The sequence below is a fragment of the Podospora pseudocomata genome, assembly GCF_035222375.1.
Source record: "Podospora pseudocomata strain CBS 415.72m chromosome 1 map unlocalized CBS415.72m_1, whole genome shotgun sequence".
NCBI classification, from domain to species: domain Eukaryota; kingdom Fungi; phylum Ascomycota; class Sordariomycetes; order Sordariales; family Podosporaceae; genus Podospora; species Podospora pseudocomata.
In genome coordinates, this window is record NW_026946363.1 from 7,309,712 (window position 1) to 7,334,391 (window position 24,680).

At 51.9% G+C, this 24,680-nt stretch overlaps 8 protein-coding genes, 1 non-coding gene and 1 pseudogene across 10 annotated transcripts; 7 read left to right on the top strand and 3 right to left on the bottom strand.

Annotated features, from left to right (window-relative positions):
* Window positions 1–244: 244 nt before the first annotated feature.
* Window positions 245–1,672, top strand: QC762_123320 (uncharacterized protein; the record flags this gene model as incomplete). Its single annotated transcript, XM_062886749.1, has 1 exon — window positions 245–1,672. The coding sequence occupies one exon, from the start codon at window positions 245–247 to the stop codon at window positions 1,670–1,672; it is 1,428 nt and encodes a 475-aa protein (XP_062749896.1).
* A 290-nt stretch (window positions 1,673–1,962) lies between these two features.
* QC762_123330 (uncharacterized protein) lies at window positions 1,963–3,207 on the top strand (the record flags this gene model as incomplete). Its single annotated transcript, XM_062886750.1, has 3 exons — window positions 1,963–2,554; window positions 2,615–2,879; window positions 2,940–3,207. The coding sequence occupies exons 2-3, from the start codon at window positions 2,791–2,793 to the stop codon at window positions 3,205–3,207; spliced, it is 357 nt and encodes a 118-aa protein (XP_062749897.1). The 5' UTR covers window positions 1,963–2,554; window positions 2,615–2,790.
* Window positions 3,208–4,861: 1,654 nt separating this feature from the next.
* On the top strand, window positions 4,862–6,258 carry QC762_123340 (uncharacterized protein; the record flags this gene model as incomplete). Its single annotated transcript, XM_062886751.1, has 3 exons — window positions 4,862–5,050; window positions 5,104–5,354; window positions 5,573–6,258. The coding sequence occupies 3 exons, from the start codon at window positions 4,862–4,864 to the stop codon at window positions 5,736–5,738; spliced, it is 606 nt and encodes a 201-aa protein (XP_062749898.1). The 3' UTR covers window positions 5,739–6,258.
* Window positions 6,259–6,928: 670 nt separating this feature from the next.
* Window positions 6,929–8,891, top strand: QC762_123350 (uncharacterized protein). Its single transcript, XM_062886752.1, has 4 exons — window positions 6,929–8,195; window positions 8,242–8,299; window positions 8,363–8,512; window positions 8,586–8,891. The coding sequence occupies exons 1-4, from the start codon at window positions 7,391–7,393 to the stop codon at window positions 8,746–8,748; spliced, it is 1,176 nt and encodes a 391-aa protein (XP_062749899.1). The 5' UTR covers window positions 6,929–7,390; the 3' UTR covers window positions 8,749–8,891.
* Window positions 8,892–10,031: 1,140 nt separating this feature from the next.
* Window positions 10,032–11,067, top strand: QC762_123354 (uncharacterized protein; the record flags this gene model as incomplete). Its single annotated transcript, XM_062886753.1, is given in 2 exon segments — window positions 10,032–10,672; window positions 10,689–11,067. The coding sequence occupies 2 exon segments, from the start codon at window positions 10,032–10,034 to the stop codon at window positions 11,065–11,067; spliced, it is 1,020 nt and encodes a 339-aa protein (XP_062749900.1).
* Window positions 11,068–11,443: 376 nt separating this feature from the next.
* On the top strand, window positions 11,444–11,525 carry QC762_0024090. The gene has a single exon. It is a non-coding gene; the product is annotated as a tRNA-Ser (tRNA).
* An 88-nt stretch (window positions 11,526–11,613) lies between these two features.
* Window positions 11,614–12,493, bottom strand: QC762_123357 (uncharacterized protein; the record flags this gene model as incomplete). Its single annotated transcript, XM_062886754.1, has 3 exons — window positions 11,614–11,940; window positions 12,011–12,363; window positions 12,424–12,493. 3 exons carry the CDS (start codon window positions 12,491–12,493, stop codon window positions 11,614–11,616), a joined length of 750 nt encoding a protein of 249 aa, XP_062749901.1.
* Window positions 12,494–13,603: 1,110 nt separating this feature from the next.
* Window positions 13,604–17,353, bottom strand: QC762_0024110 (annotated as a pseudogene; the record flags this gene model as incomplete). Its single annotated transcript has 6 exons — window positions 17,339–17,353; window positions 17,215–17,276; window positions 16,873–17,167; window positions 16,471–16,826; window positions 16,251–16,425; window positions 13,604–16,191 (listed from the first exon to the last, which is right to left on the bottom strand). Coding segments are annotated over exons 1-6 (3,491 nt in total), but the record flags the coding sequence as incomplete, so codon positions are not given.
* Window positions 17,354–18,321: 968 nt separating this feature from the next.
* On the top strand, window positions 18,322–18,952 carry QC762_0024120 (uncharacterized protein; the record flags this gene model as incomplete). The annotated part of the gene is given in 2 exon segments (XM_062883129.1): window positions 18,322–18,338; window positions 18,355–18,952. The coding sequence occupies 2 exon segments, from the start codon at window positions 18,322–18,324 to the stop codon at window positions 18,950–18,952; spliced, it is 615 nt and encodes a 204-aa protein (XP_062749902.1).
* A 3,553-nt stretch (window positions 18,953–22,505) lies between these two features.
* Window positions 22,506–24,443, bottom strand: QC762_123370 (uncharacterized protein). Its single transcript, XM_062886755.1, has 3 exons — window positions 24,137–24,443; window positions 23,003–24,085; window positions 22,506–22,937 (listed from the first exon to the last, which is right to left on the bottom strand). Exons 2-3 carry the CDS (start codon window positions 23,802–23,804, stop codon window positions 22,882–22,884), a joined length of 858 nt encoding a protein of 285 aa, XP_062749903.1. The 5' UTR covers window positions 23,805–24,085; window positions 24,137–24,443; the 3' UTR covers window positions 22,506–22,881.
* Window positions 24,444–24,680: the final 237 nt, after the last annotated feature.

Below are 24,680 nucleotides of genomic sequence, written 5' to 3' on the forward strand. Positions count from 1 at the left end.
AGAAACGGTTTTCCTGTTTATTTTGTTTCCGGACTTGATCTTTTGGGCTTTTGGCGACTTTTGTGACACTTATCTCGATCCAGATAAATTGGAGATACGACGGACGGAGTGTTGGTCTGATAAGCAAAGACCGACCAGGCACGACCGGAACACAGTACAACCAACCTCCTTGTTCACGATTGGATCTTACTTCTGACAAAACTTACAAGCCGTTTGTCGTCTCCAAGACTATCACATCATCAAAATGGGGAGTATCGGCTTCCCCACCGCTGCCGTGAGCGAGACAAGGCCACCAGCGAAGAACAAGATCTTCCTTGGCACTTTCATCCACTCCAAGACTCTCGGCGAACTCGAGTATCTTCACAATGCCGCCGTAGCAGTCGACAGTCTCGGCACCATTGTCGCTGTCTCCCCGGACACCGACATCGCCAAGGCCAAAAGCACACTCCTCCCCCAGCTGAACTGGCCCTCTGATGATACCGACATGGTTGTCGCCAAAGCCGGCCAGTTCTTTTTCCCCGGCTTCATCGACACCCACCTCCACGCCTCGCAGTATCCCAACGTTGGCCTCTTTGGCAGCTCGACCCTCCTGGACTGGTTGAACACTTACACTTTCCCCTTGGAGGCTTCTTTATCCTCGCTCCCAAAAGCCCAAAAGGTCTACTCCCGTGTCATCCGCAAGACACTTTCTCACGGCACAACCACTGCGGCGTACTATGCCACCATTGACGTCCCCGCCACCAATCTCCTGGCAGATTTGTGCCTCTCCTCCGGCCAGCGCGCCCTGATCGGGAGAGTATGCATGGATCAACTCGGCCCATCCTACTACCTCGACGAATCCCCAGCGGAATCCCTCGCCAAAACAAAGCAGTGCATCGATCACGTCTTGTCCAAAGACCCCAAGATGGAGCTAATCACCCCCATCATCACCCCCCGTTTCGCACCCGCTTGTTCGGCCCCCCTGATGAAGGAGCTAGGCCAACTAGCAAAAGAAACCGACCTCCCTGTTCAGACGCACATCAGTGAAAACAAAAACGAGATAGCCCTCGTGGCGAGTCTCTTCCCAGACGCAGGGGATAGCTACGCAGAGGTGTACGACACGTTTGGGCTGCTGACGCCAAGAACGATCCTGGCGCATGCGGTGCACTTGACAGAAAAAGAAGCGGATTTGGTCACGGAGAGGAAGAGCAAAGTCAGCCATTGCCCTTGCTCCAACTCGGCGATTACCTCTGGAGCGGCGAGGGTGAGGTGGTTGTTGGATAAGGGGATCGAGGTTGGGCTGGGGACGGATATGAGCGGGGGATACTCGCCTAGTGTGCTCGAGGCGGCGAGGCATGCGGTTTTGGTGAGCAGGCATATTTGTATGGATGAGGGGAAGTCGGAAGAGAGGGATAAGTTGAGCGTGGAGGAGGTTTTGTACCTGGCTACGAGGGGAGGGGCGAAGGTTGTGGGGATGGAGGACAAGATTGGTGGGTTGGAGGTGGGGATGGAGTGGGATGCTCAGCTTGTGGGACTTCATGAGGTGGATGAAGAGGAGGGGGAGGAGGGAAATGTCGATGTGTTTGGATGGGAGAGTTGGGAGGAGAAGATTGCGAAATGGGTGTATAATGGTGATGATAGGAATACAAAGAAGGTGTGGGTGAGGGGGAGGTTGGTTCATGAGAGGAAGTGATTCCACGACATTTTGATTATTTCAGGAATTTAGAAAGAGAACAGCAAGCGTGTTGGCGTTTAGAAGATCTTGTAACGAATATGATGACAGTTTTTCCCGTTTAAATCATCACAGGAACAATTGTAGGAAATTCTGTTCCATAAAGCTGTGGCAAGTGTTGACCAAGTCGCAAAAGAAGCAACCGTCATGGGTTTGAACCAACTACCTGAAGCGAAGGGTCGAGCCCGGCCCACACAACCCCAACTGGTCAGGCCAGGTTGCTCGCGGCTCCTTGACCGTTGCGCTGTCTACACACAATGGCTAGCTACTTCGCTGATAGCATGTGCAGATAGGTGGTATATAGGTATGCTTTCTATCTGCTCAGTTTCATCTGAAATTCATCATCCAATGATATGACATCATCGTAACCATCTCAAAGTCGTAAACAACTGCGGCGCTGTCCGCCTTGGCCATAACCCCTATCGACCCGCCGCAGAGGCCAGCCGACCGCTGTGCCCCTTCAATCAAATCACCGTCGGATTTTGTCAGCCATTGAACATGCCACTGAACAAAAGCTGATGAGTCAGTCCAGTAAGCTACGCCTCCATTTTTAGGCCGTGAAACGTCAACGAGGCCAGCAACCCAGGACGCCATGACGGCTGCCACCATCCGGGCCATCCCTTAACCTTATTTCTCGGCCGAGTTCGATCCCATGGTTTTCCCCGACGACCGTCATCATGATTATGGAATGTTTCCGCTGCCTAAGGGCCGGAGAAGTCGGCTTAGGATCGGCCGGGTCTGCGGGTATCGTGCGGCAAGGGGGCGATCAAGCCAGGAAGGTCATCATCAAGTCGAAACTAGGCGAATAAGCAGAGGCGCCTTGATGAGAAGAGAATTGGACCGGTGAGATGGCCAAGACCTGTTTGAGATCCTGGGGATGAACTCATCATGAGAATACCGTAGGAGAACTTGGGCTTTTAGCAGTGAGGTGGATGTGATCGAAAGAGTATAAATCAGACAGATTTCGCTCACTTGAAAGAAACTATTCATCAGCATCAACAACTACAACAGCAACACAACAGCATCAAACAACACTTTCAAAACACTCACACAAATAATCAATCTTGCCATCTTTCAAAATGCGTGCCACCACCACCATCCTCTTCATCGCTTCCCTCGCCTCCACCGCCTTCGGTGCTGCGACCAAGATGTTTGACGACGAGAACTGGTATTCCTCCCTTTATCGTCATCTCTTGCCAAAAACAGCCTAACTAATCACTTCCTCTAGCCAAAATGAAGTCGACAAAAAGGTCTTTAACGGCTTCTCCACCGGTGACGCTCCCCTCACCGACAACATCAAGTCCATCCGCACCGACTCCCGCGTCGACACCTGGTTTGCCTACCAGCGCAACGACGGCGAGGGGTGCAAGGGCGACCTCATCACCAGAGTCAACAACGGTGATTGCATCAAGGTTTCTGACTTGGGCATTGGGTGCACGCGGTTGTGTGCCAGTGGTTTGGGTGCTGGCAGCTGTGTTGCTACCACTATCCCTTAAACGGTGATGCTGCTTTGAGATATAGGGGATTGCTGGTCTGAATTGGGCGTTTGGATAAAGGTCGGGGATTGGTTTGAATTCGCATATTGATAGTATTTGGCTTGTTGAATTTCTACTCTGTCTGTTTTAAACAATTTGCCATGCCGCTGCGAGTGAAAATAGACAAAGAAAAGGCGTACGGCTACCTATAACCCGAAGAGCAACAGGTGCCAGTTACAGAGCTTGTCAGAGTTGACTGACGTCGGGTCTGATGATGGCTGCACCGAAGGCACGGTTCAACACTGCGGCTGCTTGCAGTCGCAACTTTGGCACTCAATCTCTTGGTGCGCTTCCCTCCACCCATTGGCTCGCCATGTCCTGTGACCCTGTCTCGACCACCTATCAAAGTTTCCAAAAGAGATCTCGATCAGCGATCCACATGTCTCACGGCACTCGATATTGACGGCTGATCAACCCGAAGAATGCACCATCTCGCGTTCTACCTTCAGCCGCATCTTTCAAGATGATTCAATCCACTCTTCTGGAAGCAAATGCCAACACTTGTTCCGGCTAATAATAGCGAAGCCCTCAACGCCTATCGCGGCTCCTTTCCGTTACCGGTCGTTACACCCAGCTCAACAACAGTTGTCGTCGTTCCGCGATATTGACCAGGACCCACGATAATGAAACCTCAAACTACACCGTTCACTACCGTCGTCATCATGCACAGACTCCCGCCTTGGCACTGGTAGTCAAGATTGAGGCAGCCGACGCGTTGTGGGGGCGTTTTGCTCTCTAACGACAAACCCTCGTGTCATTCTTCCCCAGAAACCTCAAGACCCAAGAGCAAATTCCCATCGCGAAGCAAACAACCCCTCCCCAAGAAGCGTGATCTTGTGCCGTAGTCCCGCGCCAAGTTGCAAGAGAGAAAGAAAGTGCGGAAGCCGAGCCATGGCGCGACACGAGTTAAGGGACACCCCTTGTCTCTCGCTTGGTGTGCATCCTCTGGCGAATCACGAGCCTTCCCAAGCCGCCATATTGGGCAGTGCTCACCACTTGAAGCTTCAGCTCATTAACTAGTTGCGGCAGTCCAGCAGACAATCCCCAGGGTCGTCCCAAGGGAAGCCCAACTGCGGGCCCAAAAGTAGACCCAAAGTCTGCTATGCGTCTGCTTTTTTGGCACTTGAGATTTGACGTCTCACTCACTGCGCAGTGGTTTCCTTTTCTTCAGCCTTCGGGGCACACATATCGGCCTTGGCACGACGACGTCAGCGAATCGAGTTTCAACGACATACCCCGGCACACCACACACACCCAAGCGCCGTTTCTCAGTACATTCTTCCATCGTGTCAGTCCATGCCTGGAGTGGACATGGGTGCCGAACCGTTGTTGAGGCCGCCACTGCATCTTGGGCTTGCAGAAACTGACACACCCTGTCCGTTCAGGCATGCGGCATGTGAGCAACGCCCCCCAAGCCGAATCTGGCCTGGCGGATTAGGTCTTGAATGCGAAATGAGGAGATGTGTGACACCAAAGCAAAGTGATAAAAAGATGGTGTTTCCCCCACTTCTGAGCAGCTGGTTTATTGCTGTAGGCCAAACCGAACAGTGTGATATCAACAACACCAGCTTCGTACGGACTCGACACCACCCCAAGTCACCAACAGACCCACATCATGTCGACTCAAGGTCTCCTTGCAAAGGGCGTTCCCCCTCAACCCCTCTGGCTCCTCTACATCAAGATCGCGATTTTGGTGCTCTCACTCGTCACACTCGCTCTCGGTGCTTGGGCCGTATCAATCTTTGGTGGCTATGCTGGAGGATATGGTGGCCCAACTGGCGCCGGTGGTCTTGTCATCTTCACAGTATGCTTCCTCTTGTCGAGTCCTATATCTCATCTCATACTCACACATCACAGGCTATCTGGTCCTTCATCGTCTACGGCGGCGCCGCAGCCATTGAGATCTTGGCCCCTCACTTCTTCTATCGCATCGGTGCTCTGGTCGGTTACATCCTCCACATCATCTTTTGGCTCTCCGCCTGGGCCTGGTCTGCCAGCGCCGCTTCCTTCTGGCTCTCGTACACGTATGGCATTGGTTTCTACGACTCTGCGTGGAAGAGAGAGGGCCAGGCTCTCGGTGCCTGCGCCGGTCTCGGTGCTTTGATCTGGTAAGCAAAATCTAGATTGTCCCGGCATTCACAGCAGGATTTCCTCCGTCCCCGTAGCTGCGCCGCACTGCCTCACGGCAACATCACATGGGGTGTCAGCAATTCGGGGATACCTCCCCGCACTGATGTGCATCCAGTGCAATCAAGCAATAAAGCCACAAAATCTCCCAATTTGGACCTACCAACCCGACCTGATTGGCTAACATTCTGGACCGCAGGGTTCTTTCCATTGTGCACTTGGTCTTCTTCATCCGTGCCTCCCTGGCTGATCCTGAGGGGTCTGGCCCGGCCCCTGGCACCGCCGGCCAAGCTGAGCTCGGCCAGGTCAAGCCTGAGCAGCAGTACCCCGCACAGCAGACCTATCCTGTCCAGCAGACTCAATAGATGCGCTTCATGCAGGTGAAGCTGCACGTTGGTCTGTGAGGGTGGTGAAGGAAATTGAGTTGGTGTCGTCACGCCAGATGAGAGGTTGCAGTCGGGGACGGGGAATGAGTTTGATGTTTTCTTTTATTGTTCATGATACCAAATGGCAAGCGATGGGCTATAATGGAGTTGGATATTTACTGGATGGGAGTTGCTTTCCTTGTTTTGATTTGGATGGCGACGGAGTGAGGCACAGATACCCCTATCGATGAAACTGATTATGGAGTGAAGTTGATTTGTGCCGTTTGCATGACCCGTCAGCAGTATAGGCAAGGAATATTTAATAGCTATTTTGCTAATTTCCTCTCCTCTTCAAATCCTCCTTTCCGATTAAAACTTCTCTAGACAATGGATCTCACCTGTTCGCCCAAGGTTTAAATTGGACAACATTCCGGTGGGTATTTACTCCGTGGCATGAAACTACCTATATAAATGAAACAGCTCAGGTAGTCATGTAGATGAACACCCCAAAAGAAAATATGCTATAAACCATCAGTATAGAAGTTGTTGCTACCTACAACCCTGCTCCAAATGCAACCACGTATGTGAAAATAGAAGATAGTTCATGTGTAGAAAGCGGCAGACGATATACCTTTCAAATTTCTTTCAACACAGCTGACTTTCATCTTGAACCATGCAAACAATACATAAATGCCCCTAAGCTATTTCAATAGGCTCAGCAACAATTTTTAAAGGTGCATTGATGATTCGAAAAGGCGTATTGACTACCTTTTGACTCAAAATACACCTGAAAAGTTTTGAGGCTTATAAACGATCTTTAAAAATGGTTTAGCAACCCATGAATGACAAGATAATGTGTATAGAGTACATTAGAAGGCCCATTTAACACTACAGTAGATCTAGATTGTATGTCGACAATGATAAACAACATAGCCAATGCACGTTAACTTACAAGCCTGCGGACGATGCTGTTATTTCTTCGACTTCTCCATTTGCAACCACTCTCGTCTCCCAACCGCCTTCCCCCCTTTATCTCTGCATTCTTCCTTTACTCTCTTAAGTTTCCAACACATAACTGAAATTGTGCATTTTCGTTGATGCCAAGCAACCAAACCAACTGTTTCCCATCTTCGTCGGCATCATCCACACCAAATCTACCGCGTCAAACAGCTGCGACGGTGTAGTGTGGTGGTCCCGGTCAGGCGGTACAACCCGATCGGCCCCACCCCGCCTCCGTCCCCCGGATTTAAGGAGGACGCCAAGAATGCCGGCAAGATAAGGCATGTTACCTTTTTCGGTGACCAGTCCGGTCTCCGCCGCGTGCTTGACCCGCAGGATTGGGCCGGAAAACAGGGCGCTCCCCACTCGCAAGATAAGACTATCGGCCACTAAGTGGTGTATACATCTGATAGGAGCCGCATATCACCATAACACGCACGGCGATGATGAAATGGGAACTCCAAGAATGACGAGAATGGGATGCGTAAAGATAGGAGTCTTGAGGTCCCCGGGGCTATGCAGGACCCGCCAGAACATCAGGATCGAGCATTTAAAGATGATGGCAAGCCCAGATAATCTTGTGGCTGATCAGACCTCATCAGCGCTGGACCTTTACACCCAAGCTCACCCAGTTCTCGGTCCCCCAGCTCGAGATGTTCACTTCGAAATCCCTCACAGCGTTGGCCATCGGCCTTGGTGCCATTGCATCCCAAGCCAAAGCTGAGAAGTCTACTTTTGACTCGGATCTTACTTGGGTCTCAACAGATTCTTCTTTGCCCAAGGTTGTCATCTACAACGCTCGCGGTACAATTCTCTCCGCCTCCAAGTACGGCCGGCTCGACAACATCAACTATGGATCCGGTCCCCCAGTTACCGTTGACCACATGATCGGAAACGTCACTGAGGTCCTCAAGGTGGCTCAGTTGGCTGTTGTTTCTTTCCCAGTCACAGGAGGAAGTGCCGGTCTCAACAGCTCACTCTACCTCAACATCACACAGCATGCCAACCGTCATCTCTGCACCGAGGGCTCAGACATCGCAGGTGGCATCATGTTCCACGGAACCAACACCCTCGAGGAGACAGCCTTTGGCGTCGACCTGACTCTCAACTGCTCCAAGCCATTCGTCGCTACCGGTGCCATGAGACCCGATACCTACATCTCCCCCGATGGCCGCTCCAACTTCTTCCAGGCTGTCGCCACAGCCGTTTCTCCCGATGCGAGGGACAGGGGTGGTTTGATCGCCTTCAACGATCGTATCACCTCCATCTACTATTCCACCAAGTCCAACGCCAACACCCCCGACACCTTCAGGTCGATCGAGCAGGGCAACGTCGGTGCTTTCCTCGGAGGCCAACCGTACTTCTACTTCAGCGGACCAAGCTATCCCACCGGCCGCCCACACTTTGACGTGACGAACACCACTGAGCTTCCTGCCGTTGTCGTCCTCTATGGTCACCGTAAGTTTTCCCTTCTCTCACCAGCTTGTTTCGAAGGTGCTAATAGTTTGGATAGAGGGCTTCGACGCCTCGCTTATGTACGCGGCTGTTGCCAATGGTGCCAAGTAAGTGCCTTTCTGCCTGTTGAGAATCGTTGAAAACAACAGAACTGACTGGAAATAAAACAGGGGTATCGTTCACATGGGCTCTGGCGCCGCCTCTCTCTCCCCCTCCGCCCGCGAGGCTGCCGCCGAGCTCTACAAGCAGGGCATCCCTGTCGTGACTGTCACCCGTTCCGTGACCGGCACTGGTATGCCCGGTATTGAGAAGGGTCCAGTGTGAGTTTCCTCCTGTCAAAAGACTGGTATTTTATGTTTGAGGACAGTTACTGATTCTCTTGCCCCCACACAGCTTCTACGCTAGCTACCTCCAGGGCCCTCAGGCCAGAATCATGCTTCAGCTCGCCATTAACGCCGGTTACACTCTTGATGAGATCCGGAATTTGTTTGAGGCTCCTTTGAGGAGTGCCATCTATGCCCCTGCTCCCAACAGCGAGTGGTTTGCCGAGGTGTAAGGCGGGAGGCATGAGCTCGTGTTTTCATGTACTTGATGATCAAGATCGGAACTGATGAAATGATGTGATGACTGATGGATATAGCCGGTAAAAAAAATTCGAAAATGGGTAATTTTGATGAATTAATAACAATGATAACTACATGAACTGCGCCAAGAAATGATAGACCGTACAAAATAGAGACCATGGATCGGTATTTATAATAACTTGAGATGTCCATTTACTGTGTACACGACGGCTCGCAATCGACCTCCCATCGTTTTCACGCATTAGTCTGAACGCTGCGGGGACCAGAGGAAGACAGCCACCAACCTTGTCGAATACGCAGCGCTCGGATGAGCAGGATTACTGTTTGTCCATGCCCGCTTGGCTCAAAGATGCTTACGAAGGCAGGCTGTCCCATCGGAGTGCTGATAGGACCACAGGTACCAGGATATTTGCAGGAATCCGCAGCTTCTTTGTGCTTTGAATCAGCCAGCCAGCCAAGTACTGTTTCAACTCCGAAGGTGGTGTTGTGAAGGCTCTCATCGATGTCGGCGAACGGAACAGGGTGGGTATGACGAGTGAGTTGGGTGAAAAAGACGAGGAATTTTCACAACTGTGAAACCAAAAAGAGTGATATGGGTTATCAACACACAGTTTGCTGGCCCGTCTTCTCACTGTGTAGTCGAAAGTAGGGCAGCTTTATTTCAGCAACACCCAGAAAAAATGACAAAGGTCGGTGGCTGCCCAGGCGTTGGATGCTTCTCACCTTGCCGGAAAAAGCCATTTCCCCACTGCGCACAACGTTAGCAGGAAACAGGGTTAAAATCCACTCCTTGACGGTCCTCATCCACCACCGAACCTCATTCCCAATTCCCGTGTCGCAGTAACTTGTGTTTTTTTTTAGACTGCAGCATGGCCCGGATTTACCATCTCTCGCTTGAGCATCGGGGTTTCTCGCCTAGCCTTTCTTGTTGATGGTATCTTCCCGCTTTGGCTTCAGGTTGACGGGTTGATAAGTCAAGCCACTACCCACCTAATACGGCGGGTGACCAGACCTTAGAAAAGCAAAAGAGAAATAAAACTGAGTTACCCACACGGAAGCCCTGCATAGTTTGACGTTGACCAGTGGCTCTTGGAATCAAACCCTGACCGAAACGAGTATAAGGTTGCTGAACCCTCCCCCAATTCCTTCAACTGTCTCGAGCATTTCTCCTGGTGAACCATATATGACTTGATCAGTCTTTCCACCGATTCAGCACAACCCAACCGACGAATACCTCGTACAACAGTCTCCAAACATGGTTCGCCGCCCAGGAACCCACTCAACCTCTTCGGAGTCCTCAGACTGGGAAGACGCTCAGACCAGAGAGACGGGCGACTGGGCGTCCAAACACTACTCGGACAGTGACTCGGAGCACTGGAGTTGGTCCGACAGTGACTCGGAGCGATCAGTCGGTTCAAACAGCGACGTCGAAGCGGAGGCGGAGGCAGAGGCAGAGGCAGAAGCTGCCGTGCAAGAAAGGATCGAGGCCATGATGAACACAGGGACGGTGCATTCCCAACTCGTCGAGCGAGCGACGGAAGCAGAGACGCCCAGTATCGAGTCCAAAGCACAGCTGAATGTCGGGGAGGTCACTTCGCTCCCGCTCGTCTTTCCGTCTGCACCCGTTCGCTCCCCTACACCCGAGCGCGTACAAGCGCAAACGCAACCTGCCCCCTCCACAGCCTCACCCCCATCTCCCGGTTCCTCCGTTGTGCGCGAGGCGGCGCTTGCCACTGCTCCTGTTCCCACGCCGGTAACCACCACCGCTTCTGCTCCCACCCCTAACCTGGAACCAACCCCGCTCTCCCCAAAAGCTAGAGCCGCCCTAGCCCTGCGCTTCTACACTCTCCGCGCTCAACTCGAGGCCTCCCTCGCAAACGAGCTCGCCGCCCTTCCCTCCCACCCCTCCCACCCCTCCTCGACCCCCCTTCCGCGTCATGGTCGAGCGTTTCGACGCCTACGAGAAAGCGTACCTCGCCGCCGAGGAAGCCGACCGTCTCTACCGTCTCAACCACGGTCAGTCACCGAAGGGGCTTCTCGCCCGCTTGTTGGAGCGCTTCTGCGGGGATGGTCCATTGTCTCAAGTCGCCTTTGAGAGGGAGGTCCCGAGCCCGGCGACGTGGGACTGGCTCCAGGCCGAGATTGAGTACCGGCCTGTCTTGGAGGAGAGGTGCCGCAAGGAAAAGGAGATCAGGGGCCGGTATGAGGAGATGAGGGTGAAGGCTCGGAGGCAGTATTTGGAGACGCTAAAGAAGGGTGGAGTGTGGCTGAAAGAGATGGAAAAGATGTAAATTGAATAGATTGGGAACGAATTGTGGTGCAGAGTTACTGGTTTGTAGCTAAATACAAAAAATATAAAACAGAATTGAAAAAGAATTAAATGAAAAAATAAAAAAATAAACAAATGAAATAAAAAATAAAAATAAAAAGTAAAATAAAAAGTAGTGAAATTGATGTAGAATTGAGCGTATAAATAAAAGCAGATGTATGGTGTGAAAGCTGCAAGTTGGTAATCAACTGTGGTTTGTTTGCACAGTTAGAAATTGTTGCGGACATCGATGGGGCTTAAAACAACGGATCCCAAATTCAACAAAAGAATTGTGGAGTGGAAAGAAGCGCCCAAAATTCAAAGAAGGAGGAGAGGTGTAAAAAGGTATAAAAGAAACTCGACGTGGGCCTGATTCGAACAGACGCTCCCGAAGGAACAAGATTTCTAGTCTTGCGCATTAGACCACTCTGCCACCACGCCTCCTAAGAACTTGATAGCAAATAAATGGAATCTAGATTACTTATAAGAAGCTACAGTTATCGGTTTACTTTCATTACTCGACTGTAATTCAGTTCACCAATCTTGCTTTAACGACCTCATATGCCCAAAGGTTCTCTAGAGACATCCCTTCTATCTCAGGTTGCAGAAAGCACGCGTGAATCTGACCCCCATATTCGGAGCCAGACTCATCTTCCTCTTCTTCCTCAGACTCATCCATTGCCATGGCCTCCTCCCTATCCGTATCTGCAAAATCCAGGCTAGAGACACACTCGGACTCGTTGTCCGGATCTGAAGTCAATTTTGCCCTTGCGCCAAGCTGATTGTCCCACTCGGGCACATGGACGATGACGGTGCAGTATGAGTAGTCGGAGTGGATTGGTGCTTCGTTTCCGTACTGTTCATGGCATACCGTTAGCTTTATGTTTTGTGGGATACTGAGAAACCAGAGCTTCGAAAGCACTCACCACCATGTACATCAGCTGTCGCTGTTTGTGCTCGTCGTGGCTCTCATTCATCCACACAACCTCTTTGAACTTGACGCGGCTGATGCCCCAACTCTTAATCAAACGTTTAAGATGAGTTTCGTCATCGACTTGCCAATTCTGGTAGGTTTCCGCCGGAAAGTACTTTCCCATCACATATCTGTATGAGTCGTCCTCGTACCTCTCAGTGATGAGAACAGGGCGTAGGTCGACGTGGTAGCCCAGGGACAGGAAACCTTGCCAGATCGCTCGGTCAATGCCTTTGATGGCCGAGACGGAAAAGGTCTCCGATGTGTGCGAATATGAGTGTGAGGTGTAGAAGCCAAGGTAACCGCCTAACCATAAGGATGTGTTAGCCAATGTGAGTGAAGCAGGGAGTTGCAGATAGCACCAACCTTTAGGCATGAAAGTCTTGTCGTTTTTTATGTTTCGTGCATACTTCATCAGAGGAAGCTCGACTTCCATGGACCTGGCCAGTTTAGCTTCGGAAATGCGTTCGGCGTACAGATTGCACGTCAATGTAAGTCGGTATCCCTTTGAGACAGGAAGGACCTCGTGTTCTTCCCGGTCAAGGGAAATGTATTGCCGCTTTTGGACTTGGGTGGGGTGTGTAGTTCGGAGCAGCACTGCCTCTTCCACCCTAACCCCCTGTCAATTCAGCTTGGAAAAATTGTGTTTGATTCCAAAATGTCCAAATTAACCAGCTTAAGTTCGAATAACGAATTTGCAAGTCGAGGTAAAGGCAAAATTGAATTGTCATATAAACCATCATACTGCTTGTCTTAACTACAGTTCCATTTCATATTTACATACCTACCTAGGCTTCTTTATCACTTCCTCTCAACAAATTAGCACTTATGGCGTCATACCTCCCTAGTTCCCTTGGCATCAGCTGCCGCTTTCACAGGCTTAGTTACTGCAGTCAAATCATCTTGGGAGCCTCGCGGCTGCTAAAGGAAACCAGATCAAATAAAGTTTGTTGTGGCGCTTGGAACTACGTCAAGCCAACTAGCCCGATCTCGAGTTATTCGAGTGGGCCAAATGACCTCTCTACCAAGTGTTCTAGAGCCACCTATCTTCATGACGAAACAGGGTACTCGAAGTGATGAAAGAGGCGGGATCCAGAAGGATCTAGAGTATTGTAACGGGCTATAAATTAATGGGGACCCCCAGACCCCTCCTGTGTTACGCTGTGATAGAAAAAAAAGAGAGAGAAAAAGAATGAGAGATCAGCTCAGCTTTCTGTCTTGAACTTCATAGTTAGGACGCGCCCTGAAGAACACGACTCCAATGTTCAAACTTTCTCCACACGAGCCATTCTACTCCCTGTTGTTCGAGTGGGTCATAACTATATGACGTCGCTACAAAGCATTCTGGAGCCACCTGTCTTCAGGACGAAACAGAGTACTCGAATTGATGAAAGAGGCGGGATCTAGAAGGATCTAGAGTATCATGACGGGCTATAAATTAATGGAGACCCCCAGACCCCTCCTGCGACACGCTATGATAGAAAAATAGAGAAAGAGATTGAATGAGAGATCAGCTAAGCTGTGTGCGGCTAACTTGCAAGCCCAGTCATCTGATCTCCGACACCTTCTCTCTTAGCTGCAGCTCCTGCCGATGCATCTGCTCTGCCTCCTCATACTTCCCTTGGCTATCAAGCACACTCGCAAGGTTGCTCATGCTACTGAGCGTGTCGGGATGCTCCTTGCCCAACACCTTCTCCCTTAGCTGCAGCGCCTGCCGATGCATCTGCTCGGCCTCCTCATACTTCCCCTGGCTATGAAGCACAAGCGCAAGGTTGTTCATGCTGGTGAGCGTGGAGGGATGCTCCTTGCCCAACACCTTCTCAGATAGCTGCAGCGCCTGCCGATGCATCTGCTCAGCCTCCTCATACTTCCCCTGGCTATCAAGCACAAGCGCAAGGTTGTTCATGCTGGTGAGCGTGTCGGGATGCTCCTTGCCCAACACCTTCTCCTTTAGCTGCAGCGCCTGCCGATGTATCTGCTCGGCCTCCTCATACTTCCCCTGGCTATCGAGCACAAGCGCAAGGTTGTTCATGCTGGTGAGCGTGGCGGGATGCTCCTTGCCCAACACCTTCTCCTTTAGCTGCAGCGCCTGCCGATGCATCTGCTCGGCCTCCTCATACTTCCCCTGGCTATTGAGCACAAGCGCAAGGTTGTTCATGCTGCTGAGCGTGGAGGGATGCTCCTTGCCCAACACCTTCTCACTTAGCTGCAGCGTCTGCCGATGCATCTGCTCAGCCTCCTCATACTTCCCCTGGCTATTGAGCACAACCGCAAGGTTGTTCATGCTACTGAGCGTGTCGGGATGCTCCTTGCCCAACACCTTCTGAGATAGCTGCAGCGCCTGCCGATGTATCTGCTCGGCCTCCTCATACTTCCCCTGGCTACCAAGCACAAGCGCAAGGTTGTTCATGCTGGTGAGCGTGGAGGGATGCTCCTTGCCCAACACCTTCTCAGATAGCTGCAGCGCCTGCCGATGTATCTGCTCGGCCTCCTCATACTTCCCCTGGCTACCAAGCACAAGCGCAAGGTTGTTCATGCTGGTGAGCGTGTCGGGATGCTCCTTGCCCAACACCTTCTCCCTTTGCTGCAGCGCCTGCCGATGTATCTGCTCGGCCTCCTCATACTTCCCCTGGCTATCGAGCACAACCGCAAGGTTGTCCATGCTACTGAGCGTGGAGGGATGCTCCTTGCCCAACACCTTCTCCTTTAGCTGCAGCGCCTGCCGATGCATCTGCTCTGCTTCCTCATACTTCCCCTGGCTATTGAGCACAAGCGCAAGGTTGTTCATGCTGGTGAGCGTGGCGGGATGCTCCTTGCCCAACACCTTCTCCTTTAGCTGCAGCGCCTGCCGATGCATCTGCTCTGCTTCCTCATACTTCCCTAAATTGCGAAAGCTCTCACCCACTTTGGAAAGAAGACCTGTTGTCGCTTCCCCGTCATCTGTTCTCTTCCGTAGTTGAAGAGCATGTTGCGTATGAGGAAGATACCTTATCCACTCTTCTCGGTTTTCGTGTTTAGGCCAAGGGAATATATCGTCAAGCCGTTCTAACACTGTGGCCGTCCATTCCTGTCGCTCTCCCTTTCCATCTAACCAGCTCAGCATCGATATCTGAACTAGCCGATGGATATCGTAGCTATCCGACTCATTCTGTTGGGAGATAAATGCATACGCCTTCAGGGTCCCGATTGCTTCAACAGTCTCCAGCGTCCCCGCCGGCGGCAGCAGGGAGTGCGGAATATCCTTCCCGGCTAAAAAGCACAGAAATCTGAGGTAGTCAGCCGCCAGCGCGTCGTGGTCTGAGATTTGCTGGAACGAAATCAGCCAAGTTGTGGCGACAGCATTCAAAATGCTCTTATATCGGTGTCGGTCGTCAAAGTGACTACTCAACAACTTAACCATATCCTCATCACTGGAGTTGCATAGCTTGAGGTACCGCGCAGTCGAGATCTGCTCCTTGGCTATATAAGCAGACGCTTGCCGTATTGCCAGAGGGAGGTTAGTAAGAAACTCTAGCAACGCATTATTGCTTCTTATATCGCTCATCTGAGAACTTTTCAGGTTTTTCCCTAATAGCTTAAGGGCCTCGTCTCTGCTCATTTCTTCAACTGCGATAATATGATTTTCAGACTCGACCAGCCTTAATCCAAGTTTGTGGTTTCGAGTTGTGAAAAGAATAGATCCTTTCCGGCTGAATGGAAGATAGTCGGTAAGGGCGGTATCCCCAAAGAGTAGCTTTTCATCGTCGGCGTTGTCGATGATCAAAAGCCAGTTACCCATACTCTCGCGGCCCAATGCGGACTTGATCAGTACCTTGACATCTGCTTTTTCTTCGTCGATTCCCGGTACCTTAAGCTGCTGGCCGATAGCGCGGTATGCATTCTCGAAAGCGGTGGCATCCACAGCGGGAACCCAAAAGACCGAGCATTCTGGCTGCACGTCGCGAATGCGATAAGCGGTCTCCAGCGCGATCTGCGTCTTTCCAACCCCCCCCAGACCTTCGATGGCGGTCCGTTGGCAGTCATCTTCGTCTCCACTAGGAAGAACCCTCTTAAAAAGATCTTCGAGAATTGATTCACGCCCGACGAATTCCTTATTACGTCCGAACCGGACGATCCAGTGTCCCTTCACGGTAGCTTCGCCATATTAGCACTATTCTGGCCGCATCAGCCCACCCAGGAGATGATCAGCTTACAGTTCTTCCGCAGTTTCAAAACAACCGATGCGTCTCCAGCGAGTTTCCTGACCGCATCTTTAACTAATTTGAAGTTGGGACATTCTGGACCTTGGAATTTGTTCATCCCTGAATGGGTCGCATCCAAGCCTTGGCGAGGGAAACCATGCAGGCAGGCCGAAGACTCCGTCACAAGCTATCAAGGTCAGTTGAATATCACGAACGGGGGCAAATAACGTACAATCTTGCGGGTAACACTCCTTGACAGGCGCTTCGCCCACCCCGGAGATAGAATGCGTCTTAACATCTCCGTCTTCCTGGTCTCGAAAAAGCAACTCAGGGGCAGTTGCACTGCCTTAGCATTAGCGATCTCGGCGAACTTCTGAACGCGCTGGTGGACGAAGTCGTGGCTCTGCTCGAGGTCTTTTATGAGTTGGTCAGAGGCCTGCTCTCCCATAATGCCTTTAACCAGCACCTGCCACCGAGCCTGCTTCGCAGCATCACTACCCTGGAATGGGTGGCGAGAAACACGATGCCGACAGTGGAAAGCAGGATATGTTTATAGGCGCTGCCTTCCTGGGCGGCTCGGATGATTGCCTGGGGAGGTTAACCGCTGCCCGCCGTATATGATCTAGGGACATACCTCGGCCAGAATAAGCCCTCCAAAACAAGAGGCGACGAAGATAATCGGTCGCGTTTGCGAACCACGGCCTTCGGCGATAAGACCGAGTAGCGTATCGGCATGGCCGAGCAGCGTCTGCACGGGTGCATTTGCGAAGTAGTTTGCATTCCAGTCATACGTATATATGCAGGCCTTTGGTAGGGCTGCCGGCAGCATGTCGCCGTCCGACAGCCAGTTCACAACCCCATCCCCACTTCTTTTCTTAAACTCCCATGTCCGCGGCGACTCGGTGCCCAATCCGTGAATTGCGATAATACTGTCCGGTTAGACGTGCCTCTATGCATTCGACCGGGTGGAACTTACTCGATCGTCGCGTCGTCGGGAGCGACGTCGACTGGGACGATCCGGCGGAGTCCCCTGCAAGCCTAAGGATGGAGTGCCGGTAGTTAGCATCGGTCGCCGCTTCTTATATAGAGAGCGATCTCACCTCTGTCGTGGTCATCCTGGGAATATTCTGAAAAGCGGGGCTCGTATTACACACCAGGCTGGTAAGGGTCAGCTTCAATCGCGGCGGTGACTATGTTAAGGTCGCCGTAAGAACGAAAGTGATGGAGAGAGGAGTATTTAGACTTAGCGAGACCCATAATGAGGCGCTGTTCGGCCTTTGTATGCGTGTCACACGTCAAACGACCAACCAACCACATCACGGCCCAGCCGCTATCGAGAACCAATGGTTGGAAGTAAGGCAGGCAATCAAGTGCCTCGCGGTTATCAAAAGAATAGTATTGGACACGGAGTATATCGAAGGACTTGGCAGCGGGCTGAGATCGTCTAATGCTTACCGCCCAAAGCGCCAGAAGCGCCATATCCAACTACTTTAAGCCATGGTCCTGACATCAACTCTGATGCGACGCACCTGGGCAAGTATTCACAGCGCCCTTCAAAACCGCGGACGATCAAACCGTCGAGTCGTGTTTACGATTGCGGAACCCTTGTCTCTCGACGCTTCACGCGGGTCAAGACGAACGGCGGAGAAATCGAAACTAAGGGATAACGTATGGCAATAGGATTAAGCATCCCGCAGTCACGGCCGGCTAGTTTAGCTAACAGAGTGCGCATAGTGGGCCCCGTGTGTTTTCCGGCTCCGGAAAGCAGGCGACGTGCCGACTCGTCCCGTCCCGACAGTTACCCTCCGTCGCCCCCGTCCCCGTTCCACATGGCTCCGCCACGTCCCCCGCCCTGGCTGGTACGCTAGCAGCACCACCGCAGTGCAAGTGTGCGTACTCTCTGACAATAGTATATATAGTCAAAACAGAGGTGTTTGGGAAACGATAAGAGGAAATCACCGCGGATGGCTTGCCGGCTACCTATCGCTACTACGAGGCCCCTAGAAAGCGCGTCATCAGAAACCCGGCCGACGATATATCGGCTTTCATAAGGACGGAGCTGTCTCTCGGCGGTCTGGCCGACATGCTCAAGCATCTCTGGTTTGCTGGCGCAGAGCGCCTTGGGTTTCCTCTACACATACGTCTGTCTCATATCATGCGAGACCGACTTCCACATCGCCAACGAAACGCGCCTCCTGCCTCGAAATGAAGACGACTCGCCAATCAAATGGGCAGACTGGAAGGCCTTGGCCAGGGAACTCCTCCAAGTGCACGAACGCGACCCAGATGTGGTCCACCCACGCTTTCTACGCGCCGAGCTTCGCCTCTCCCGCATCAACACCATCCATCGCTTCACCCGCCTCCCTCCCTTCCACCCCTACGTCCGCGGCTGGCACAACTATAGCAGCCTCTTTCACGATAATCTTGCGTGGATGGCCACTGCCGCTGTCTTCCTGGCCCCGGTGCTGACCGCGATACAGGTCGGCCTCGCCACGGAGCGACTCCAACAAGACACCACCTTCCAGCAGGCGTCGTACGGCTTCACCGTATTCGCTATTCTAGGGCCTATATGCACGTTCGGCCTAGTGGCGCTGGGTACGCTGTTCAACTCGTCAATGACCTACCGCTGCTCATCGGAAGACGGCGCAACCGCGCAGTGCATGAAACCTCGGGTGAAGTTAGTCACGCGGCGCCCTGATTACCAAAAGTATTGATATTTGTTACAACCTGCACCGGGAGTGGATACAGACTGCAAGGCAGTACGCCGAAGGTGAATATGACAGGATGATCGAAGGTTGTGACAAGCGTCTCAGACATGGGTTCACTGTCAACAACAGGTTGTTCTAACAAAGAGCTACTGAGAGTAGATTGTAGACAAATGAACTTGATTGCTTGCATGAGGAATCAGATTCCTCGACACGGGGAGCGCCCGGCGCTCCCCCCTATTTATGTCAAGCTATCTACATATATTTCTGAAGTATCTTTGTACCTTGCTCAGTGTGTTCAGTGGTCTTGGCGCACTGAGCAGACTGAGCAGACTGAGCAACTCCTAATTGGTTGCACGGGGGCTTGTGGGTCTTTCCATCCCTGGCCCATGATTGGCTGAGGTGTCCCAGCACCTCAGGTACCACCCAGTGGTTCCTGTACGGGAGTATTACGCTTGGGGCGTAACAGCGAACCCCAAATTATGCCCTCCAAATTACTCCTCTTTGGCATTTCCTAATGCCACCTGCAAAGTACCTAACGATTCAGACGGTGTGCACGCCGGATCTACCCAAGAAACTGGAATACATGAGAGATACATCACACGGCCTCAGACATCTCAGATAGAACAACTTGGCTACCCTCGAGTCTGACAAGAACCCTCTTTGCAGTCTCCTTCATCCCATCCACCGGTTGAAGCCCGCCGCCTGCCGCAGACCGAGACTCTTGGCTGAGCGCAAGCAATGGAGCCAGATACGAGTCCTTGTATTCCTCGACCACCGAGATGTCGCTTCTGCCCTCGGCTGCCAGTCTGGCACGCATCTTGACTTGAAAGACAATTGTGATGACGAGGAAGACGGTGGCAATTACCCCAGGTGATGCTAACATAGGATTCTTCAATCCAAGCTGTACCGGTGATGTTGGCAATATCGCTTGCTACTTGGAATTTGGGTCTGTTTTCTCGTAGTCTATAGCTTACAATCAGCATGGGGACCAGACGGAATAACTTTTGTTGAAGAGCAGCGCGAAAACTTACCCACGTGACAGACCAATAGCAAAGTTCATGAAGATCTTCTTGATGCGATCTGTCGCCCGCCCAGGATCAAGCAGATTTTCGGGCTCAAGAAAGATGCTTGTCCAGAGCGGCCGGGAAATACTATCAAACGACAGATCCAGGTAAATGTCTTCCGGACGCTCTTCTGATTGCACAGGACGCTCCTGAGCATAAGTCATGAGAAGCGCTTTCATCTCTGTTCCAATGACCTGGATCGCCTCGTATGTTGCCCCGTAATTTTCAAGTCCCGGGACTGCTGAGGGGTTAATGGGACCCTCCAGATAGATTGTATTGTTGTATCAGTCGAACCTATCCTCTTGTGCTTGGTCGCATAGTGGTTGATCTCCTGGAACGTCGGCGCATGTGAATTCCATGAAGAATCCGGAGCTAGATTCAGTCGGTGTCGATGTAGAGTTCACTACGGTGGTGGTTTGTTTGCCTTTGTCTACGCGGATATCATATGACTGAACACAGAGGTGGAAGAGGACTTCGATAGCCTCGTAGCCAACCTTCTGGATCGAGCTGAGAATCTCCGCGTAGTTGGATTCCTCGGCAACCTCCTTCCACTCCCATTCTCCCTGCGTTTCAATCGCCGGAACTGTGCGGATCAGTACCAAAGACGCTACTTTTGTCTCCATAAGATTCTTATTGCCCGAGAATGCAATGCTCTGGTTTCCAGTTAGCATGTCCATGAAGACCGCCAGCTTTCCCTGGTGTATAAGGTCGAGACTCCTGCCGTGGGGGTAGGCATTTGGAATCGATGCGTTCCATACCGTGATGTCACCTTCGTAGAGAGTCCAGTAGTTGTGGTCACCACTGGTGGAAGCCTGAAGGTTGTCCTCCGCTCGAATCCTCAGATGGGAAGAGATATCTGCGAAGTCTACACAGATTCCCAATGAATGAATTTCATCAAAGGTACAATTACCCGTTTAGCAGACAGGTTCATTAGGGGTTATCAGGCTGTACTCGTAGTCTTCCACGGGCCACGGGAGTTCATTGAGTGCCTTGTTAGTTGCCCGAACTAGACTCTCATGAACCGAGACTTTCAACATCCCGATGACTGAAACTTGAACCCCATCTTCACCCGGTGAGGGAACGTATCTTGAAGGGTAGTCGATGGCCAACTGTGTCAACGGAGAGGTGAGGACGCATATGATGCTCAGAAATGCTGCAAGGGTGACAAAGTGTCTGTGCCGGATTCGCCACAGCAGAGTGAGTGCCCTCCATGATTCTCTGCTTGCCTGGTCAATAAGATGGAAGTCGTACAACGGCCGGTCCTGAAGAAACCAGCTCCATTGAGCTTGGCTGATGGCATTGGAAGCTGGCCACATGAAGGCTGCCTTTGCCAGGGTGGTCAAAAAAGCAAGTATCGAGTTCAAAGATATCTTGAGAGGCCAAGTTGGTAGCTGCTTTTCGCTATAGCTGGCGAGCACAACCACAATGGCTGTTGGTATATCTGGTTAGTACCGACTGAGCCATTGATAAGGGCGACAAATCAGCCTTTCAGCACATACCCACGAATATGAGATAACTAACACTGATGGGCAGCACCTCGAAGCCCCAGATTCTCCAGACAGGCTTAAGTGTGTGTGTTTGAAGGCTGTCTGGGACCGAGGTATGCCCGACGGAAAGTGTCTGTGGGTTACTGTTGTTGGGATGGGGCAAATCGGAGCTGAGTTGAGTGCTGTCTGCAGTTGAATTGGATCCAGATGAAAGTAGCTGACTTTTGATGGCGGCCGAATCTGAAATCACAGACCCTAAGTGAAAGCTATCGGTGGTCACCCCATCAGGTTGCATTGGCTGCGATTGGGGAGGAGAGGTAATCGTCTGATGTTGTGTCTCACGGATTGCCACATGGTTCCTCTTGGTTGAGGCTTGGGGGTGCGCAAAAAGTAGAAGAAGTGTTAGCGTAGAGTGTGCCAGTCTCCACACTAACATATTCACACTTAGGATGGCCTTGAAGATTTGTCAAATTGGTCGATGGATGGTCGATGGAGACTGGCTGGTTCAAATGAGTCTCTCGCGTATTGGATAAAGAAGCTTCCGGCGATTCGTGAGCTGTGGCGGCGTGCGACTCGCCCATTTGTTGTTGTTGGTTTGGCATGGCTTTCAATGAACCGGGAAGGCGTGATGAAGTCGGACACCGGTAACAAAGCGTAGTCTAGGGCAATGGTTTTTGTTGGAAGGAGAGTTATATAGGTAATTACCACTGTACGTCCGTGGACATATTTGCACATGTAAGCCTGGGCCCGATGACGTTCCCTCAAAGAAATGATGATTTTCGGCGGGCTCAATTTTCATATTCGGTGCGGCCCAGCCTCAGTTTGCTATTCAGTCATTTGCCATGGATGAGCTCTTACCTTCCTGTGCCGTATGCGACCCAGAGGTCGTTAGGTGGGCGCAGGCGTACACCGAATAACTTAACTACTCAGCTTTCACAAATGCAAATTCCTTGGCCTAGAAACAGGTCGGTCAGATAACAGAGCTGCCAATCTCGTGCAGTGAGAGCGCCTGAGACTTGCACTTGTTGTGTGTGATAACATTTAGGTGGCCTGGTCGTCCCACTTTTCCAATCATTTCAAAGAGAATGGGAGGGTACCTATGTACAGCAGAAAGTGCATTTGAGGCCAGAATCAGAAAACCGGAGGCACCATACAAGGCTAATGACAGTACCTCTAAGGACTGACATGTATCATGTGCTTGTATCGATTAAAAGCGAAAGGCAGAATTGGGGATCAGCTTGCTCCACCTGAAAAGGGGCAAGATATCACGGTCATGGTGTTGATATTATATGCAAGGTGCACTTTGGTCAAAGCCCGACTGAACTAACATTTTAGCTAACCTGAACGGACCAAATCCTTGAAACCCCTAGTCTAGTAGCCCAATTTAAAGAATGATGGTAGGCTGGGGGAGGTTGGCAGAGGCAGCAGCGCAGCGGCAGGCTATAATCCCATGTCAGTTAAGATTTTTAGATAGCACCAGGGGCCAGGACGTGTTCGAGACTTACCGTTGAGACCAGCAGGGTAAACAGCATTGTACTCCTGTTGGGTGCAGCGCTCAAGAACACACTCGCCCATGGCCATAGCTATAGGTTGGAAGTTGACACCGCACTGGCACTCCATATCTCTGATGCCAGTGCAGCCCCACGCCGGGGTGAGGGTGTTGAAGCACTCGTGAGCACACTCGGGAATCTCGCGGACGGCGATCTCATCACAGTTCTCGGCAGGACCGAAGTGATATTCGTACGCGGGCGCGGCGCGGACTGTGGTGGTGGTGACGTTGACGCTGAGGCAGCCGCAGGCGGAGGCGTAGTCATCATCACGACGGCACTCGTCAGCGTAGGCAGGGACAGGCTTGGCGGCGGCGGTGACAACGGGAGCCGGGGCAGGGGTAGTTGCGATCTGGCCGGAGGTGGTATAGATGGTCTCAGTCCAGGTGCGCTGAGCGCCAGTGACGGTGACCTTCAGGTATTCAGCGCAGTCGGCGCTGCGGGTCTCAAGGGCGACGGGCTTGCGACCAAGGTCGAGGATCTCGCGGTTACAGCTGTCCATCGGGTTGCAGACTTTGGGTGTAGGCTTGGGAGGGTGAGGTCTCCCATGGCCTTTGCCGGGAGGGCCTCCACGACCACCTCCGGAGCCTCCGTGTCCCTTTCCAACGACACCGGCTAGGCCAAGGGTGGCAAAAGCGAGAATTACGACGGCCTTCATCGTGAGGATATGGAAGCTGACTAAGCTGGAGGAGAAGCTGTAGTCTGAAAAAAGATGGAGGAGGGAAGCGGTGGTGAGGAGAATGATCACAAACCCCAGCATAGCGAGTTGGGATGCTGCTTATATATCCCTACGGTCATATCTTCTCATTATCCACCACAGCCCGAGCCGTCTCCGAAGGCGCATTCGCATGGAGGCAGATGCCAGGCCCAAAACCCCAAAGCTGACGGTTCAGTAGAACCATGTCACGGTCCCCATTACCTCTCAACCATGGGCAGGGAACTACCCAGACGCTCGAGTTCACAATGTGCGTTCCTGACAGAGCCAGTCCTTGGCATCAAAGCCTAGAAATCTGTTTATTGATGGTATTTGATCGCCGCCGCCTGGGTGAAGTCAGTCAGAGAGCTCGTGTGTTAGATGTGACGTTCACTCACCAATAAAACATGGAATAACGTGCAGCGCGAGGCCACAATTCGAAAACAAGACTCGCGCTGGCAAAAGCTCGATGTCAACGACGTGACATCGCGAGATCTGTTCAGACCATCTGATGTGCGATGTTGGCAACAAGCTCTCTCCGATGGAGATGCATGAGGTCCACATCAAATCCACAATCGTCCCGCTAGCTTGACCTTGGACCCGCTTTTGATCGCTCGACCCAATGGATGAATGAGCTTCGATCTGATAAAAAAAAGCTCAACATCTTATCAATCAATCAGTTATCCACAATGGTCTGGGCTCTCGACGCCCTGGTGGACTTGTTCGGGCTTTTACGCAAGTAATTCTCACCGCTTGCCTCTTAGTCAGCGGTGCCGGACTTTTGTTATGCGGGTTTTCCGGCTCTTGCTTCCAGGAATAACGGTATTACCACACTCGTGGAGAAACGACAACCGGTCTTGCTCTCCGCAGGTCAGCTAGCTCCCAAGCATTAGGCCCCGGTGCCTGCCTTTCGGATCTGATAATGCATGCCGAGCTGCTACA